We start from the raw sequence: 19604 nt of genomic DNA, 5'->3' as shown, positions 1-19604 counted from the left end.
AGTGCAGTGAGGAATTTCGTTCCTACAGCACTAGAAAGCGAACATTTGTTGACTTTTTATCTAATGAAATTACATTTTCGTGGGGACATGTATCTAAACTTTACCTTCAATAAAGATTGAAGCTGTGACTATGAATTAGAATTTGTGCCACAGTTGGGACTTGAACCCAGGCCTCCTCCTTACCAGGCAGATGCGCAAACCACTACGCCACGATAGCATTCTGGCTACAACTACTGCACGACCTGTTCTACTCCAGTGCCCTTACCCCCCCCCCCCCCCTGGCCCCCCTACGATTTGTATAGTGTTCGTGTTTCCAATCGGTGAATTACAAACTGTTGAATGTGTCTTCGTGATAGCGATAAGTGATTTGTGTGTGTATTTTAACATGGTTGATGTATTGTTTTAACGTGGTATTAAGTAAGCATTATGACTTTTTTAATTGCTTGGTACCGCCTTAGAAAATTTATACCCAGTCACTGACATTCGAACACTGTAAGAATGAAGAAAATCGAAGATGGCCGGTTTGCAGAGCTCCTTCGTCAGATTTATTGAAATAATCCTGAGAAAGTGTATATAACTCATGCATGAAAGACTCATTGGAGCAATTCATGAGTATTGTTCATCAGTCTTTGACTGTTATAGAGTTTAATTAAAAGATGACGTAGAAAACATTTAAACAAGGGCTGCACAATTCTCCACACCTGTATTTAGTCATTGAGATTGTGAGCCCTCAACAAACAGCTGTGGGAGACGTTACGAGGAAGCCATTGTGCTTCGGAGAACGCCCATTTTCCAAAACGAGTCAACACACATCTCACATTACGCCCACGACGCTAACATTAGAGAAATTAGGAACCACACAGACCGGCAGTCGGTCTTCGTATACAGCCGCGAATCAAGTAGAAAGACGGGGTAACGCTACTGAGTACAGATGACATCAACATGGCAGCACAGCGCGTAGAATTCTTCTGTTATTCGTCGTTCTGTCATCCTACTCAGTTTACGGTAGTCATCGTCCATCGTACTCTAAATCGAGCGTGTCCTTGCTAATTTAATGACTTCGGCCATTTCCGAGACAGCTATAGACTGTGGTGCAAGTTATCCGGCGACATGTATAGCAGATAGTAATTTCTCGCTTCCAGAATGAGATTTTCACTCTGCAGCGGAGTTTCATACAGCGCACACTCCGCTCATTCTGAAAACATCCCCCAGGCTGTGGGGGATGTCTCCACAATATCCTTTCTTTCAGGAGTGCTAGTTCTGCAAGGTTCGCAGGAGAGCTTCTGTAAAGTTTGTAAGGTAGGAGACGAGGTACTGGCAGAAGTAAAGCTGTGAGGACGGGGCGTGAGTCGTGCTTGGGCAGCTCAGATGGTAGAGCACTTGCCCGCGAAAGGCAAAGGTCCCGAGTTCGAGTCTCGGTCCGGCACACAGTTTTAATCTGCCAGGAAGTTTCAATTTCTCGCTTGTTTGTTTACACGGGCAATGTTCTTAGCAACTGAGCTATCCAAGCACGACTGACGACCTACTTTCACAGCTTGAGTTCTGCCAGTATGTGTGTCTCTCCTACTTTTCAAACTTCACTCTTGCTCTCCCGTTGGACTGTAACTCCTGGTAAAAAGGACATACGGAGAAGTGGGTCAGCCAAAGCCTATGAGTTACATGCAGAAATCATCCTTTAACTCGGTAACAGAATGGAAGATTCATTATAGAACAAATGTGATAGAATGAGCTGATGTGTCTTCTAGTATTGCTATTGTTCTGTATAGATTTAAGTTCACATATACTGATGGCGGCTGTGTTGTGTTTTTAAGGCGCAAAAGCTATTTTTGTCTACTTACGAACGCTCTGCTCTTTAAATGACTGAAATGGTTATACTGTCGTTGAGGTTTGCAGTGTATCGTTTTTCAGAAACATCTGGATAACGTCTTCATTTGAGGACGAAGGATAAGATCAACGGACACAACTTCTTTCAGACCGCTGTAATCAACTTTTCATTACTCCATTTCGTAATTTTTATTTCACTGCAGGAGTAAAACTGTTGTGGACGATTAATTCCTTGTACCTATCTGACACATTTCCCGGTTGTTCTTGTGAAACTATTTATTTTTTCAGATGTTACTCTGTCCTTGTGGGAGTCCACTAAATGATCTTCCATTCACAGCACAAAAGGAACTGTTTCATCAATTACTTCAACTGACTAATGAAGCGAGCACCATTGTTCACTGAAAATTTTGTCGACATTGTCGTGGAAGGCAGAACTGACAGTGTAAACATAAATGTAACGAAGCCGAAAACACGCTCGTATAAATGTTTCTATCTTCGGGTGTTATTAGGGATCGAAAACGTCGTTTCTTGGTGTGCACACGTGAAAAAAAAAAATGTGTGTGAAATCTTATGGGACTTAACTGCTAAGGTCATCAGTCCCTAAGCTTACACACTACTTAGCCTAAATTATCCTATGGACAAATACACACAACAATGCCCGAGGGAGGACTCGAACCTCCGCCGGGACCAGCCGCACAGTCCATGACTGCAGATGTGGAGTTAAATGTGTGTTTATTGACTGGACAGCATGTGAGTGACTTTGTGTCGTCTCTAACGCAACAGAACCATTGCTGTTCTCCAATTGCAGCAGGTGAACCACGTGAATAACAAGGGTAGGCCACGACGTTGGTTCAAAATGGTTCAAATGGCTCTGAGAACTATGGGACTTAACATCTGAGGTCATCAGTCCCTTAGAACTTACAGCTGCTTAAACTTAACTAAGGACATCACACACATCCATGCCCGAGGCGCAGTTCCAGACTGAAGCGCCTAGAACCGCTCGACCACACCGGCCCCACGACGTTGCTATCACGGATTTACTTCAAACTTTGTACACCTTTAGTAGGAAACTAAAACAACATAATGTTTAAGTATTAAGATGCACTTCTCCGGCAGTTCCGAGAAAATTGCAATAGTAGTTTTACGCGACTATTAGTAACTGACGTATCTGTGCGAAGGTGCCGGCCGTAACAAGTCAGTACGATCAGGCTTTGCGAGAGGGTCGTGGACGAGGCGACGGTTCGAATCGTCATGAAATTTATCATCTGCAGTAGCCGAGGAACAGAGGCCCTTTCATTGCTGTGGCGCACGTGTAAATTCTGAGACATTCAAAAAATTTGTACCTACACTAACCGTTCTAGCGACATTATCAACGTCTCACCGCTGCATGTGTGAAGGAATGCGCAAATCACGACAGGTGTACATTTTCAGGAAAACTCTCTGCGTTTCTTTCTTTACTGGTCGACATTTATAAATATGTTTATTCTAACAATTAAATTTAATTGAAATAGTAAGTAGTCAAATGAGATTAAATTCACTAAAACGTCAGACAAATACACGTGGTTTCTTTTAATTATATTACCTCTTAAATGTAATCTAAAATAATATGACCAATAATGGAAAAAAATATAGGTTAAAAAAATTGTTTGAGTGGGAGTCGAATTGTCGCCTCATACACCTTCGTTTCACGAAGGTCGAATGCTAACCATTTGGCCAATGTGAACTCTAACGCCCAGTACCTACGCACAGATAAATAAACCACATAATAGACGCGCAAAACTTGTCTTGCGATTTTCTCAGAGTTACCAGAGTAGTGCACCTTACTGGTAGCACATTACGTTGTTTTAATGGCCTACTAATGGTATACAATGTTAGAAGTAAATCTGTGATCCCAAAGATATGGCCTCCCCTTGTAAGTCAGCGTTACTGATTGCAATACATATGGTACACTTGGCAAGAAAATTCTTTAATTTTGCTATTAATTTCAGAAACTCTTTCGGGTATATGGTACGACATTGCTTGGCAGCAATTCCCACTGCCTTTATAAAACTTAATTAAGCGCACCAAATTCGACCTGTTCTGGCTCAGTGAAATGTGTGTTTAGCCTGTGACTTTTTCTGTCAGCAGTGAAGAGTGGTGCTCACTTCATTAGCCAGGGAAATTCATTCACGCGCAACTGCTACACAAAGGTTGATTAATATTCAACACTTCCGACCTGCAGTGCGTCGTTTTGAAACACTTCTGTTTAGACAAGCTTTCTGAAAAAATTATTTTCACTGTCGGGTACCACAAAAAACAGCCGGTTCTAAGAAATTATGAAGTTCTGTTTGTAGTTTGGCGCTGTTCTAGCGCGCATTAATATTATATTCCGTCCTTATTGCGTCCACGCCATTTCTGTAAAACGTTACTATCGCGTTGCTTGTATCGATTACGAGCGATAGTTTTCACTAGTGTATATTCCGCTCACCTTGTCGACCGTTGCTGTTTGTAATGTGTAATACGGCGGAGGAATTTACATTGCCTGCTTCTAGGGGAAAGACGATCAACAAAGCACTTGCGTGTTGTCAAAAATGAGGGAATTTACGTAACGCTTCTCATGTTCAGCGCGTAAGCCTCGAGCTGTATTATTCATGATAAACCAACTGCCTTTTAATAGCTTTGAAGTGAGTTAAAGCAGCCGTGACCTGTCAGATGATTTTATTACTATTGTACCATGCGGCCAAGGTTTTAATCCTCATATTTTATGTAGTCATGGTCTACATTTCATGCGCGGCGTTTACATTGATATCCATATGTCTGTCACTGTTGTGTAACAAGAAGACTGTTTCTCATCGCCAGATACTGACAGACAAAGCGTCATTTCACTTCACACTTCCACTTTCATAACCTAATTTCATACAAATGTCAGGTTTTTTTCTCTCGTTTTACAGTCTAACTCTAGAAATAATATATAATTAGAATTTTAGTTTTAATGCAGCTCTAGGAATATTACAGTATTTTTGTTTACAGTAATTATATGTCAAATAGTAATCATAGTAATCGCTCCGTAGGAAACATCAGGAATGTCTGACATAGAAATGCCTATTTTCATTGCCTTAACCAGGTTCTTAGACAGAAACATTTTTTGTCCACGCATCTCTCCTCTCCTCTTCCTTAACACTTTTAGTTAAACATCATTGCAGATTCATACATTCCATTGGTCATTATCCATTTGTACTCTACCAGCCATCTTACGGCACCTCTGGTACCGTTCTCTTTTCTCCCTTCCGTCTGCGAAGAACGACTGCCAGTTTATCACAGTAGTAACCGTAATTTCTCGGATTTTCCTGTTGTGGTTATTTCGCAAGACGTATTTGGGGGAAGGTAACACGTTGCCGGCACTTCCAAGGACGTACTGTGTCGGAATTTCAGTAGCAAACCACTGCGATGCAGAACGCGTCTCTACATGTACATGACTACCCTGCAATTGACACTTAAGTGCTACGCAGAAGGTTCATCGAATGACTTTCATACTGAAATTTCCTGGCAGATTAAGACAGCGGGATCCGAACTCGAAGATGGGACCTTTGCCTTTTGCAGGTCAGTACTCGCCAAAGTGAGCCATCCGAGCACGGCTCACAGCTTTACTTCCAGCGGTGCCTCATCTGCTGTACTTTCCTAGTTGCCAGCGACGGGGAAAGATCTCGGGCTCTACTCGCGCCCCGGCGCGCATTTTTAATATGGCAGGAAGTTTCATTTAGCGGCGCTCACTCCGCAGCAGAGTGAAAATTCGTTGTGGAAATAGCTCCCCAGGCTGTGGCTAAGCCATGTCTCCGCAGTATCCTTTCTTCCAGGGGTGTTATTCCCGCAAATATCGGAGGAGAACATCTGTGAGACTTGCAAGGAAAGAGATCGGGTGCTAGCGGAAACAAATCTGTGTGGGCGGGTCGTGGGTCGTGAGTCGTGATGGGGTAGCTCAGTCGGCAGAACATTTGGCAGTGAAAGACAATGGTTCCCGGTCGAGTTCCGGTCTGGAACAAAGTTTTAATCTATCAAGAAGTTTTATAACGGCACACACTTCGCAACAGAGTGAATTTTTTTAACACTTTCGTACAATTTCTCTACCGCTCCAGTCGAGAATAGCACGTGGGAAAAAGAATAGTTAAACCTTTCCGTGCGAGCTTCGATTTCTCTTATTTTATTATGATGATCACTTTTCCTCTACCTAGCTGAGAGTCAATAACGTTTGCTCTAAGGGAAAAAAAAACCGAACCAACACAAAGGTATTATCCGAATGTGACGGAAATCTGTAGATCTGATGTACACCTACAGACAAACATCCGGGCTCAGTTGGAAATGGGACTCGTCAGTGAAGCCAATTCTACTCCAGGCAGTGAGATTCTGGGCCGAAGATGAGTCTAGAGATGCGCCGCACAGCAGTGGGATACCAACGTGACTGTCCCGGCAGCAGTGGGATACCAACGTGACTGTCGCCCGCAATAGCGTCCGACGATCAGGAGTGATGGTCTGGATGCCATTTGCTTCCATAGCAGGACCCCTTTGGTTGTCATCGGCGGCACTGTTAAAACACAACGGTAGGTCAACGATATTCTGCGCCCCGTTTTGTTGCCCTTCACCGCTAGACACCCTGGGCGTACACTTCAGCAAGATAATGCCCGTCCGCATAGGGCGAGAGTTTCTACTGCATGTCTTCGTGCTTGCCAAACCCCACCGTAGCTGTCAGGGTCGCCGCATCTCTCCCCAGTTGAGAATGTTTGGAGCAATGTGGGCACGGCTTTCTAACTAGCTCGCGATGTTGACGTTGTAACTCGCCGATTGGACAGAATTTGACACGTTATCCCTTAGGAAGACACCCAGCAACTATTAGTCAGTCAATGGCACGCCGACTAAGTGCTTGCATAAGGGCCAGAGGTGAACCCAAGGCGTAACTGACTTGCTCGATTTGTGAAACACTTTCTCTTGAATAAATCATCCAATTTTTCTGACATTTTAATCATTTGTTTGCCGTTACACGTACATCACATTCTACCAAGTTCCCTCCTATTCAGATAATTCCTTCGCGGTGCGTCCTTTTTTCCCTTAGATCGTACTGTCCCATTCGGAGGAGAAACTTCGTGATTGAAATGTCGCGAGAAGTCTCGCCGCAAATAAAAATGCCTTTGTTTTAATGAAAGCCTACCCAAGTCGCTTATCATATCCGTGACACACACTCCCCTATCTCGCTATATAATATACGAGGAGCTGCCCTTCTTTGAATTTTTTCGGTGTCCTCCGTCAATCCTATCTGGTAAGGATCCCGTACAGAGGAGGAAACTCTAGAACAGGACGGACAAACGTAATTAAGGCAGTCTCTTCAGGAGATCTGATGCATCATTTGTGTTCTGCCAATAAAACGCAGTCTTTTGTTCGCGCATAACGTTTTCTGTGTGGTGGTTCTCTAAAAGTACAGTGAGCTGTTGGAGTAATAACCAACTTTAGAGTCAGGCACTTCACTGACAAATACCAGACGAGTTGGTAGTCTGGCAAAGGGAGTCCGTAATGGGATTATTTTAGGAGTTATTACAAATTATTTGCGATATTATTTTGTCTCGCTACGAACTGATATTTGAAATCGGAAAGGGAACTGAAAACTAACAGTTTTTATGCTGTTCGCCATTATTTTTTATTTGTTTATTTATTTATTGTGGTGGCAGATTGCCCCGTGTCATAGCTCGAGGTTGTAGGTTAAGTTTGAAGAGGATGCATTGGTTGCTAGTTGCCGAAGCCAACAGATGGTATCATATGAAGGATGTCTGCTGGTTCTAACAGTCAAAGTGCGCCCAAGGAACGCTGACCGACTGGCCGCCTTCAATTTTCTTCATATGTTTGGGAATTTACGGTCAGTGCTCGGACCTAAATTCATAAATTTGCTAAAGCAGTTCAATTACATCCTGAAACACACTTTCTTTTTTACAAAGCTGCCGGTAGACACAAACTGTTAATAAACAAATTAACGAATACTGAATCGTAAATGTTTAAATGAAAGTAACATTTTCGATTTCTAATTACCAATAGCATGAAAATTGGGAAAATCTTGTGTTAAATGAAAAAATTATGTTACGGTAGTGTTTCTTCGTAATCTATATAAATAAAAAAAGTATTATTTTCTGTTTAATTTTTCGAAGTGCAGTGCAAAATTTTCAAAGTATATATTTTCGTTTCTAAAATATGATAAAATGTTTGTTAACGTATCAGTCTGATAAAATAAAATTCAAATAAAAATGGAAAACCGTTGCGTCCAGAGGATTTCGAACCACTACCTTGCATGTACAATATTTCTAGCAATTACTAGAACTATCCACAGAGCTGCCGGCGTCTAAAAACAACTAGTAACTTTTTATAACAACGCTCGAAAATCTTCAAAGTATATTTTTTGATTTTTGTTAGAATCGCTTTATAAAGCTGATATCCGGATACTGACTTTCAACTGCAATAAATCTGAAGAGAATCGAAGAAGGCAGACTAGTCCATAAGACCTCTTGTCTGCCAGCTTGGTCCGGTGGCAACAGATATCCCATGTTTTGCGCATTTTTTTTCTAAAGGGAATAATTTTTAGCGTACTTTATGGTAAATAAGATTTCAATAGTGCGAACATTTCAGGTCTACGTTTTAGTTTCAGAAGCACCTCTGTAGCGTAAGTTTATGCTTTGAAACCACTTCTGGACCGAATAATAAGTTTTACCAGCCTTTTACCACAACGTTGGTGTTTTCTGCCACAGCATTTTCCTGAGACGTGCTAACATTCGGCCTTTATAACGATAGCGGTACTGCAGTCTGACACCAAACATAACTGAGGTGTTCAAAACAATCCAGTAAAAAGAATCTGACGAACACTTCTTATTGAATGAAATGTCAGTCCTAAACAAAAGACGTCGAATTGAGATTGCCATTCTCTTTCTTATTTGATTGACTAAATTGTCTGTATTAATACACTCCTGGCCATTAAAATTGCTACACCAAGAAGAAATGCAGATGATAACCGGGTATTCATTGGACAAATATATTATACTACAACTGACATGTCATTACATTTTCACGCAATTTGGGTAAATAGATCCAGAGAAGTCAGTACCCAGAACAACCACCTCTGGACATAATATGGCCTTGATACGCCTGGGCATTGAGTCAAACACAGCTTGGATGGCGTGTACAGGTACAGCCGCCCATGCAGCTTCAAAACGATATCACAGTTCATCAAGAGTGATGACTGGCGTATTGTGACGAGCCAGTTGCTCGACCACCACTAACCAGACGTTTTCAATTGGTGACAGATTTGGAGAATGTGCTGGCCACGGCAGCAGTCGAACATTCTCTGTATCCAGAAAGGCCCGTACAGGACCTGCAACATGCGGTCGTGCATTATCCTCCTGAAATGTAGGGTTTCGCAGGGATCGAATGAAGGGTAGATCCACGGGTCGTAACACAGCTGAAATGTAATGTCCACTGTTCCAAGTGCCGTCAATGCGAACTAGAGGTGACCGAAACGTGTAACCAATGGCACCCCATACCACCACGCCGGGTGATACGCCAGTATGGCGATGACGAATACACGCTTCCAATGTGCGTTCACTGCGATGTCGCCAAACACGGATGCGACCATCATGATGCTCTAAACAGAACCTGGATTCATCCGAAAAAATGACGTTTTGCCATTCGTGCACCCAGGTTCGTCTTTGAGCATACCATCGCAAGCACTCCTGTCTGTGACGCAGCGTCAAGGGTAACCGCAGCCACGGTCTCCGAGCTGATAGTCCATGCTGCTGCAAACGTCGTCGAACTGTTCGTGCAGATGGTTGTTGTTTTACAAACGTCCCCATCCGTTGACTCAGGGATTGAGACGTGCCTGCGCGATCCGTTACAGCCATGCGGATAAGATGCCTGTCATCTCGACTGCTAGTGATACGAGGCCGTTGGGATTGAGCACGGCGTTCCGTATTACCCTCCTGAACCCACCGATTCCATATTCTGCTAACAGTCATTGGATCTCGACCGGACCGGCACACAGTTTTAATCTGCCAGGAAGTTTCATATCAGCGCACACTCCGCTGTAGATTGAAAATTTCATTCTAGAAATAAGGTTTTTTTTCATTTTTCCCCCGTTGTTTAACACTTTCGGCATGCATGGCGCGATTTCATTTCCACCTCCACCAGCAATATTCTGATCCCACAAGTACATGTAAGACTGAAGGGTGTCGCTTACAGATACTGCCATGTTGTAGCAAGATAACTGGCGGCGTAAAACACCTTCGAGTGCGTTAGTGTGGGCACAAACATAACCTGCTGCATATCAATCGCCCGCATCTCGTGGTCGTGCGGTAGCGTTCTCGCTTCCCACGCCCGGGTTCCCGGGTTCGATTCCCGGCGGGGTCAGGGATTTTCTCTGCCTCGTGATGGCTGGGTGTTGTGTGCTGTCCTTAGGTTAGTTAAGTTTAATTAGTTCTAAGTTCTAGGGGACTGATGACCATAGATGTTAAGTCCCATAGTTCTCAGAGCCATTTGAGCCAGCCATATCAATCGAAATGCAGCAAAGCGAAACAAACAGACCTGAATGGCACACTGCACCATTCTTATGAAATGAGCAGACAACTTAGCACCACTGGCATCTAGTGATGGCAAATGTACCGACTTGCAATTGTCGGTGGACATAGCACTTTTCGTATCTTCCTCGATATCCTGCACCTTTCAAACCACTTATCACATTTTTCACGAATTTGGCAGTTAAAACCTTTCTACAGTTAAGTCTCCAATTGCGAAAGGGTTGCTGGTACAGCATTCTGTGTACGAACTGACTTCTCGATTACGTCCCATAAATGTTCGATGGAATTCATGTCGGACGATCTGGGTGGCGAAATCATTCCCTCGAAATGTTCGGTATGTTCTTCAAACTAATTGCTTACAATTATGGCTCCGGTGATATAGCGCCTTGTCATCCATAAAAATTCCGTCGTTGTTTGCGAACATGAAGACCGTGAATGGCTGCAAATGTTGTCCAAGTAGCCCAACATAACCATTTCCAGTCAACGATCGGTTCACACCACACCACACCACATCATTATGGAGTCACCACCAGATTGCACAGTACCTTGGGTCCATGGCTTCCCGGGATCTGCGCCACACTCGAACCCCACCATCAGCTGAAATCGGGACTCACCCGACCAGGCCACGGTTTTCCAGTCGTGTAGGGTTCAACCGATACGGCCACGGGACCACGAGAGGCGCTGCACGGGATGTCGTGCTGTCAGCAGAGACACTCGCGTCGTTCGTCTCTTGCCATAGCCCATTAAAGCCAAATTTCGACACACTGTCCCAAAGGATATATTCGTCATACGTCCTACGTTCATTTCTGCGTTACTTCGCGCAGAGTTGCTTGTCTGTTAGCTCTGACAACTCTACCTATACGCCGCTATTCTCGGTCTTAAGTGTAGGCCGTCGGCCACTGCGTTGTCCGTGGCGAGACGTTCTCTCTGAAATTTGATATCCTCCGCACACTCTTGAAACTGAGGATCTCGGAATATTGAATTCTCGAAAGTTTTCCGAAGTGAGATGTCCCATGTGTGTAGCTCCAACTACCATTCCGCGTTCAAAATCTGTTAAAATTGCGTTAATCAGGTCGGTAACCTTTTTCACACTAGTCACCAGAGTAAAAATGCACTCCCTATTTATTCCATGTTTTTTTGTAAGAAAAACAGAGGTGGAGCCCCTCCACGCCCACAGGGGCATAATGACCAACTCAATAGGTCTACTGCCATTTCTGCATAAGGGTTAGTTTTCACTAATGTGAGGTGTCGCAGGATGTGGGTACTGCGATGTTTGCGTACGTGTGGTTAATGTTAACCATTAATACGCGCTCATCTGGAGGTAAATTGGGTCGAAGTTGGCTCTGAGCAGTATGGGACTTAACATCTTAGGTCATCAGTCCCCTAGAACTTAGAACTACTTAAACCTAACTAACCTAAGGACATCACACACATCTATGCCCGAGCCAGGATTCGAACCTGCGACCGTAGCGGTCGCACGGTTCCAGACTGAAGCGCCTAGAAGCGCTCGGCCACGCCGGCCGGCTTGGGTCGAAGTCGAACGAAGGGTAGCGATTTGAAAGGCAGAGGGAAAAAAAGTGCCAAGGCAAGAGCCAAGGGGAAAAAAACCTCTGCGATAGTTAGGTCTGGTGGTAAGAGCAGTAGCGGATGTCTTGCTGCCTGCGATAGGTCGTGCAAATGTAGGCTTTGTTAGTAGTGGGTATCGTGCATGTCGATACCTTTGACGTTGTGCGGTTTTGTTGCTCGGAGGCTGCCGCTGGGTGCCGGTGTTGGGCTCTCGTTAAGCGTCAGCAACCTGCAACAGTTAGGTTTGTTATCGTTTTTGTGTCCTATAGGTCGTATATCGGATTCACTGTGTAGGGTGATGTTGGAGATTTGTTTGTGCATCATTGGCGACCTCGTCGGTGTCCCTGCTGTGGCCTGTTGGTCGACTGTAATAGCAGCCGTCAGTTACCAGTCAGTGTTGCTGATATGCAGGGGCTTGCCGACGTTTGTCGCTTGTTAGTGAATGTTAGTTTATGATAGGTGGCTATGCCCTGATAGTAGTGTCTTTGGCCGCTTGTGCTTCCACCTATGGTTGTGATCGCAGTTTCCAGAGTGAGGATGAAAGGATTGTTCGAGTGTCTGGAGTTCCCGTATAGTCGTGTGGCGTGTTTTTTGAATACTTCCTTGAGGGTATCAAGGCGGTATTCATGGTGAAAATCCACGGTGCGTGTGTAACGTGGAGCGTTGCTAACGATTCATAGCACTTTGTTCTGTATGATCTGCAGGCGGCGCAGTCGTGTAGGAGCTGCATATCCCCAGACGGCAGCTGCGTAAGTCATCAGAGGTCTAACCAGTGTCATGTATATGGACCTCGACACCCTCCTATTCAGCGTGCTTTCCCTTTTGGACGTTGGGTAGAGCTGTTTAAGCCTCGAGAGCGCTCTGTTGGCAACATACACGATGTGGTCCCCCCCATGTAAGTTTCCGGTCCAGCCAGACAGCTAGGTATCTGAACTCGGAAATGTATTGGGAGTGTATGTAGTGTTATCGGTCTGCTGTGTTGATGTTTGCGCAGTAGTTTCGGTCTACGTGTTAACAGAACAGCTTCGCACTTGTCGACGTTTACTTTAATACGCCATCGTTCCAACCGAGGCTCAGTTGTTCTAAGTGCTGTCTGTATTCGTGAATTGATGATCGACGGTTTCAAATCTTGCGCAAGGATGACGGTGTCATCCGCGTAGATGGCTAACGTCGTGTTTTGTGTTGCTGGGGCCGGCCCTAGTGGCCGACCGGTTCTAGGCGCTACAGTCTGGAACCGCGCGACTGCTACAGTCACAGGTTCGCATCCTCCCTCGGGCATGGATGTGTGTGATGTCCTTAGGTTAGTTAGGTCTAAGTAGTTCTAAGTTCTAGGGGACTGATGACCTCAGCAGTTAAGTCTCATAGTGCTCGGAACCATTTGAACCATTTTGTGTTGCTGGGAAATCGTTAATGTACAGCTTAAACAAGATGGGCGCTAAGACGCTTCCTTGGGGTACTCCAGCTTGGATACCATGTTGTGTTGATTGCTTATCCTGCACGTTAGTGTTGAAACACCTGTTCGCGAGATGTGAGTGCATGAGACTTATGAGTCCGTTGGGGTAACCAGCTTCGCTTAGTTTGCGTATCAGTGCGTTGTGCCAGAGACGGTCGAAAGCCTTTTCGATGTCCAGGAACACGGCCCCTGTGGCTTTGTTCATGTTGTAGCCGTGTGTTAAATGTTCGTGTGTTATACGTGTACGCCATGTTACCGCCATCTGTACCTGTGCGTAACGTTATCAAAAATGGTTCAAATGGCTCTGAGCACTATGGGACTTAACATCTTACGTCATCAGTCCCGTAGAACTTAGAACTACTTAAACCTAACTAACCTGAGGACATCACACACATCCATGCCCGAGGCAGGATTCGAACCTGCGACCGTAGCAGTCCCACGGTTCCGGACTGCAGCGCCTAGAACCGCAAGACCACCGCGGCCGGCGTAACGTTATCCCAAGACTTTTGTCACCTCAGTGGGGGGCGCTGTGGTATACGCAGCTGCGAGGAGTAGCAGATTGAGACAAGACAGTTGCTCCTGCAATAGGGGCGGAACGGACAGACGTCGGACGAGACAGTACGCTTAAAAAAAGTTAAAGATGGGTGTTGTTTTGGGTGTTGCAGCAAAGGTGATGTCTGGCGAGAAGCCGAGCTTCACGGTGGGCGATGAGGAGGAGACGGCGCCGGCGGACGACGACGCGCAGACCGGCGCCACCGGAGGCGGCGCCACCGGCGAGGAGGCGGACCAGTTCCCGCAGCAGCCGGGCCGCCCGGGCGCGGGCGCGGGGGCGGCCGGCCCCCTGCTGCTGCTGGGGCTCACCGAGCGCCGAAAGAGGCTCAGGTCAGTGCCGTCACTGGACAGCTGCCTCCACGATTTCCGCTCCTGCGCCACTCTCTTAGTCTCGGAATACCACCTGTACTCAGGACCTCATTTGTTTGTCGGATATTTTCCATCCCCTTCTTTCTCTGCAGTTGTCAACTAACACAACTTTCTCAGGCGCCATAGAACCTATTCCCTGATGTCGTAACACAAGTCCTATCATTATGTCCCTTCTTCTTGTCAGTGTCGTTCACACGTTCCTCTTTGTTGTGCCAGACAAGATAACGTTCGTCGGCACGGTGTTGAGTTCTTAGATTTACTTCTGCAGGAGGCTGCTTGCATATTATACTACTGGCTAATAAAATTGCTACACCACGAAGATGACGTGCTACAGACGCGAAATTTAACCGACAGGAAAAAGATGCTGTGATATGCAAATGATTAGCTTTTCAGAGCATTCACACAAGGTTGGCGCCTGTGGCGACACCTACAACGTGCTGACATGACGAAAGTTTCCAACCGCTTTCTCATACACAAACAGCAGTTGACCGGCGTTGCCTGGTCGAACGTTGTTGTGATGCCTCGTGTGAGGAGGAGAAATGCTTACCATCACGTTTCCGACTTTGATAAAGGTCTGATTGTAGCCTATCGCGATTGCGGTTTATCGTATCGCGACACTGCTGCTCGCGTTGGTCGAGATCCAATGACTGTTAGCAGAATATGGAATCGGTGGGTTCATGAGGGTAATACGGAACGCCGTGCTGTATCCCAACGGCCTCGTATCACTAGCAATCGAGATGACAGGCATCTTATCCGCATCGCTGTAACGGATCGTGCAGCCACGTCTCGATGCCTGAGTCAATAGATGGGGACGTTTGCATGACAACAACCGTCTGCACGAACAGTTCGACGACGTGTTCAGCAGCATGGACTATCAGCTCGGAGACCATGGCTGCAGTTTCCCTTGACGCTGCATCACAGACAGGAGCGCCTGTGGTGGTGTACTCTATGACGAACCTGGTTGTACGAATGGCAAAACGTCATTTTTTCGGATGAATCCAGGTTCTGTTTACAGCATCATGATGGTTGCATCCGTGTTTGGCTACGTCGCGGTGAACGCACATTGGAAGTGTGTATTCGTCATCGCCATACTGGCGTATCACCCGGCGTGATGCTATGGGGTGCCATTGGTTACACGTCTCGGTCACCTCTTGTTCGCATCGACGGCACTTTGAACAGGGAGGTTACATTTCAGCTGTGTTACGACCCAAGGCTCTAACCCTTCATTCGATCCCTGCGAAACCCTACATTTCAGGAGGATAATGCACGAATTTTGTACAGAGCACAACTTAGTCATAGGTAACACTTGGTTTAAGAATCATGAAAGAAGGTTGTATACGTGGAAGAACCCTGGAGATACTAAAAGGTATCAGATAGATTATATAATGGTAAGACAGAGATTTAGAAACCAGGTTTTAAATTGTAAGACATTTCCAGGGGCAGATGTGGACTCTGACCACAATCTATTGGTTATGACCTGTAGATTAAAACTGAAGAAACTGCAAAAATGTGGGAAATTAAGGAGATGGGACCTGGATAAACTGAAAGAACCAGAGGTTGTACAGAGTTTCAGGGAGAGCATAAGGGAACAATTGACAGGAATAGGGGAAAGAAATACAGTAGAAGAAGAATGGGTAGCTCTGAGGGATGAAGTAGTGAAGGCAGCAGAGGATAAAGTAGGTAAAAAGACGAGGGCTGCTAGAAATCCTTGGGTAACAGAAGAAATATTGAATTTAATTGATGAAAGGAGAAAATATAAAAATGCAGTAAATGAAGCAGGCAAAAAGGAATACAAACGTCTCAAAAATGAGATCGAGAGGAAGTGCAAAATGGCTAAACAGGGATGGCTAGAGGATAAATGTAAGGATGTAGAGGCTTATCTCACTAGGGGTAAGATAGATACTGCCTACAGGAAAATTAAAGAGACCTTTGGAGAGAAGAGAACCACGTGTATGAATATCAAGAGCTCAGATGGCAACCCAGTTCTAAGCAAAGAAGGGAAGGCAGAAAGGTGGAAGGAGTATATAGAAGGTTTATACAAGGGTGATGTACTTGAGGACAATATTATGGAAATGGAAGAGGATGTAGATGAAGACGAAATGGGTGATACGATATTGCGTGAAGAGTTTGACAGAGCACTGAAAGACCTGAGTCGGAACAAGGCCCCCGGAGTAGACAACATTCCATTAGAACTACTGATGGCCTTGGGAGAGCCAGTCATGACAAAACTCTACCAGCTGGTGAGCAAGATGTATGAGACAGGCCAAATACCCTCAGACTTCAAGAAGAATATAATAATTCCAATCCCAAAGAAAGCAGCTGCTGACAGATGTGAAAATTACCGAACTATCAGTTTAATAAGTCACAGCTGCAAAATACTAACGCGAATTCTTTACAGACGAATGGAAAAACTGATAGATGCGGACCTCGGGGAGGATCAGTTTGGATTCCGTCGAAATGTTGGAACACGTGAGGCAATACTGACCTTACGACTTATCTTAGAAGAAAGATTAAGAAAAGGCAAACCTACGTTTCTAGCATTTGTAGACTTAGAGAAAGCTTTTGACAATGTTGACTGGAATACTCTTTTTCAAATTCTAAAGGTGGCAGGGGTAAAATACAGGGAGCGAAAGGCTATTTACAATTTGTACAGAAACCAGATGGCAGTAATAAGAGTCGAGGGGCATGAAAGGGAAGCAGTGGTTGGGAAAGGAGTGAGACAGGGTTGTAGCCTCTCCCCGATGTTATTCAATCTGTATATTGAGCAAGCAGTAAAGGAAACAAAAGAAAAATTTGGAGTAGGTATTAAAATTCATGGAGACGAAGTAAAAACTTTGAGGTTCGCCGATGACATTGTAATTCTGTCAGAGACGGCAAAGGACTTGGAAGAGCAGTTGAACGGAATGGACAGTGTCTTGAAAGGAGGATATAAGATGAACATTAACAAAAGCAAAACGAGGATAATGGAATGTAGTCAAATTAAATCGGGTGATGCTGAGGGAATTAGATTAGAAAATGAGACACTTAAAGTAGTAAAGGAGTTTTGCTATTTGGGGAGCAAAATAACTGATGATGGCCGAAGTAGAGAGGATATAAAATGTAGACTGGCAATGGCAAGGAAAGCGTTTCTGAAGAAGAGAAATTTGTTAACATCGAATATAGATTTAAGTGTCAGGAAGTCATTTCTGAAAATATTTGTTTGGAGTGTAGCCATGTATGGCAGTGAAACATGGACGATAACTAGTTTGGACAAGAAGAGAATAGAAGCTTTCGAAATGTGGTGCTACAGAAGAATACTGAAGATAAGGTGGATAGATCACGTAACTAATGAGGAGGTATTGAATAGGATTGGGGAGAAGAGAAGTTTGTGGCACAACTTGACTAGAAGCAGGGATCGGTTGGTAGGACATGTTTTGAGGCATCAAGGGATCACAAATTTAGCATTGGAGGGCAGTGTGGAGGGTAAAAATCGTAGAGGGAGACCGAGAGATGAGTACACTAAGCAGATTCAGAAGGATGTAGGTTGCAGTAGGTACTGGGAGATGAAGAAGCTTGCACAGGATAGAGTAGCATGGAGAGCTGCATCAAACCAGTCTCAGGACTGAAGACCACAACAACAACAACAACAATGCACGACCGCATTTTGCAGGTCCTGTATGGGCCTTTCTGGATACAGAAAATGTTCGACTGCTGCCCTGGCCAGCACATTCTTCGAATCTCTCACCAATTGAAAACGTCTGATCAATGGTGGCTGAGCAACTGGCTCGTTACAATACTCCAGTCACTACTCCTGATCAACTGTGGTATCGTGTTGAAGCTGCATGGGCAGCTGTACCTGTACACGACATCCAAGCTCTGTTTGATTCAATGCCCAGGTGTATCAAGGCCGTTATTACGGCAATAGGTGGTTATTCTGGGTACTGATTTCTCAGGATCTATGCACCCAAATTGCGTGAAAATGTAATCACATGTCAATTGTAGTATAATATATTTGTCCAATGAATACCCGTTTATCATCTTCATTTATTCTTGGTGTATCAATTTTAATGGCCAGAAGTTTATAACACACATAAAATGTTAGATCACTGCATTATAGCTTCCAACGGCCTTGCCGCAGTGTGGTTTTCGTCAGATCACCCAAGTTGAGCGTTATCGGGTTTGGCTATCACTTTGATGGGTGACCGTCCGGGTCAGACGATCGCTGTTTGCAAGGGGGGTGCATTCAGTCTTTTTGAGTCCAACTGAGGAACCACTTTATAGACAAGATAGCGGCCGCGGTCGCGAAAACTGACAATGTCCGGGATAGCGATGTACTGACCACATAGCCCTCCCTCCATATCTACATCCGGCGTCGCTTATCGGTTGAGGATGGCACGGCGGTCAGTAGGTACCGTTGGGTCTTCCGAGTCCTGTTCGGACGGAGTTTTTGTCATAACTTTGAAGCAGTCCATTGCCATACGAAAATTATGTGTACTGTTACTGTCTCTGAACACTAACGTATGACTTGATAACTGTTATGTATGAGGCGGAACTATGGGCCTCCTGGAAAAAGGGTGACCCGGCTGAGTCGCGCAATTTGACTCTTAGTCTGATCACGAGGGCTGGCCATTAATTGCACGATGTATCTGGAAAATCTTAGGTGATTAGAAAGTTAGTAGACAGGAATACAATTAAATACTTAGCTTTAATTCAGCATCAGCGGTGAACGTCGATTTTGACTTTGTACAGTAATATTTAAAAGTGCAGTTATAGACTGGACTGCGAATACTTCTTTACAGTTCTGATTCCTTCATACATATAGATCAATTGTCAATGCATAAACTGTATGTGTCGCCTGGCAGGTCGTAGCTACTGACTTAGCTGAAGGCTATGCTAACTAGCGTCTCTGCAAATGAGAACTCTGAAGCTACTTCAAGTGAACCATTTCTATTAAAGTCGGCTGTAGAACTGGCCAGTGCGCTAGCTTCTTTCGTAAGACCAGCCGAGTGGCGGCGCTCGGCCTGCTAGCGTCGACATTGGCGACTCGCGGGTCCGATGTGTACTGACGGACCGCCGCCGATTTGAAGCCCTACAACCTAGCAAGTGTGGTGCCTTGCGGTGACACCACAATAACAGTACTAGCTAGTAGTCTCTCCTCTCAGTGTACAGTTGTGTATAACTTTACTGCAGTTCTGTCTTTATTCTCGCACTAATGTACAGACTCGACGGTGTCGTCTTCGGCGATGACTTAAGACGGGGCTAACCGGCACTCCGTTCTGCTCCCT

The 19604-nt window shown here is 45.0% G+C and overlaps 1 protein-coding gene across 4 annotated transcripts in view; it reads left to right on the top strand.

Moving 5' to 3' along the window:
- Window positions 1-19604, top strand: part of LOC126285378 (acetyl-CoA carboxylase) — a 385520-nt gene that overhangs the window by 107742 nt on the left and 258174 nt on the right. For 3 of the 4 annotated variants that reach the window (XM_049984706.1, XM_049984707.1, XM_049984705.1), the window contains exon 2: window positions 14085-14301. In XM_049984706.1, the coding sequence (XP_049840663.1) occupies window positions 14093-14301 (209 nt within the window). In that variant the 5' untranslated portion in view covers window positions 14085-14092. Of the gene's footprint in view, window positions 1-14059; window positions 14302-19604 lie in introns of all 4 variants that reach the window. The other variant, XM_049984704.1, reaches the window with a different exon arrangement.

Source organism: Schistocerca gregaria, chromosome 8, assembly GCF_023897955.1.
Source record: "Schistocerca gregaria isolate iqSchGreg1 chromosome 8, iqSchGreg1.2, whole genome shotgun sequence".
NCBI lineage: Eukaryota > Metazoa > Arthropoda > Insecta > Orthoptera > Acrididae > Schistocerca > Schistocerca gregaria.
Note: the sequence above shows the minus strand (reverse complement) of the source record. Positions and strands in the feature narration are given on the sequence as shown.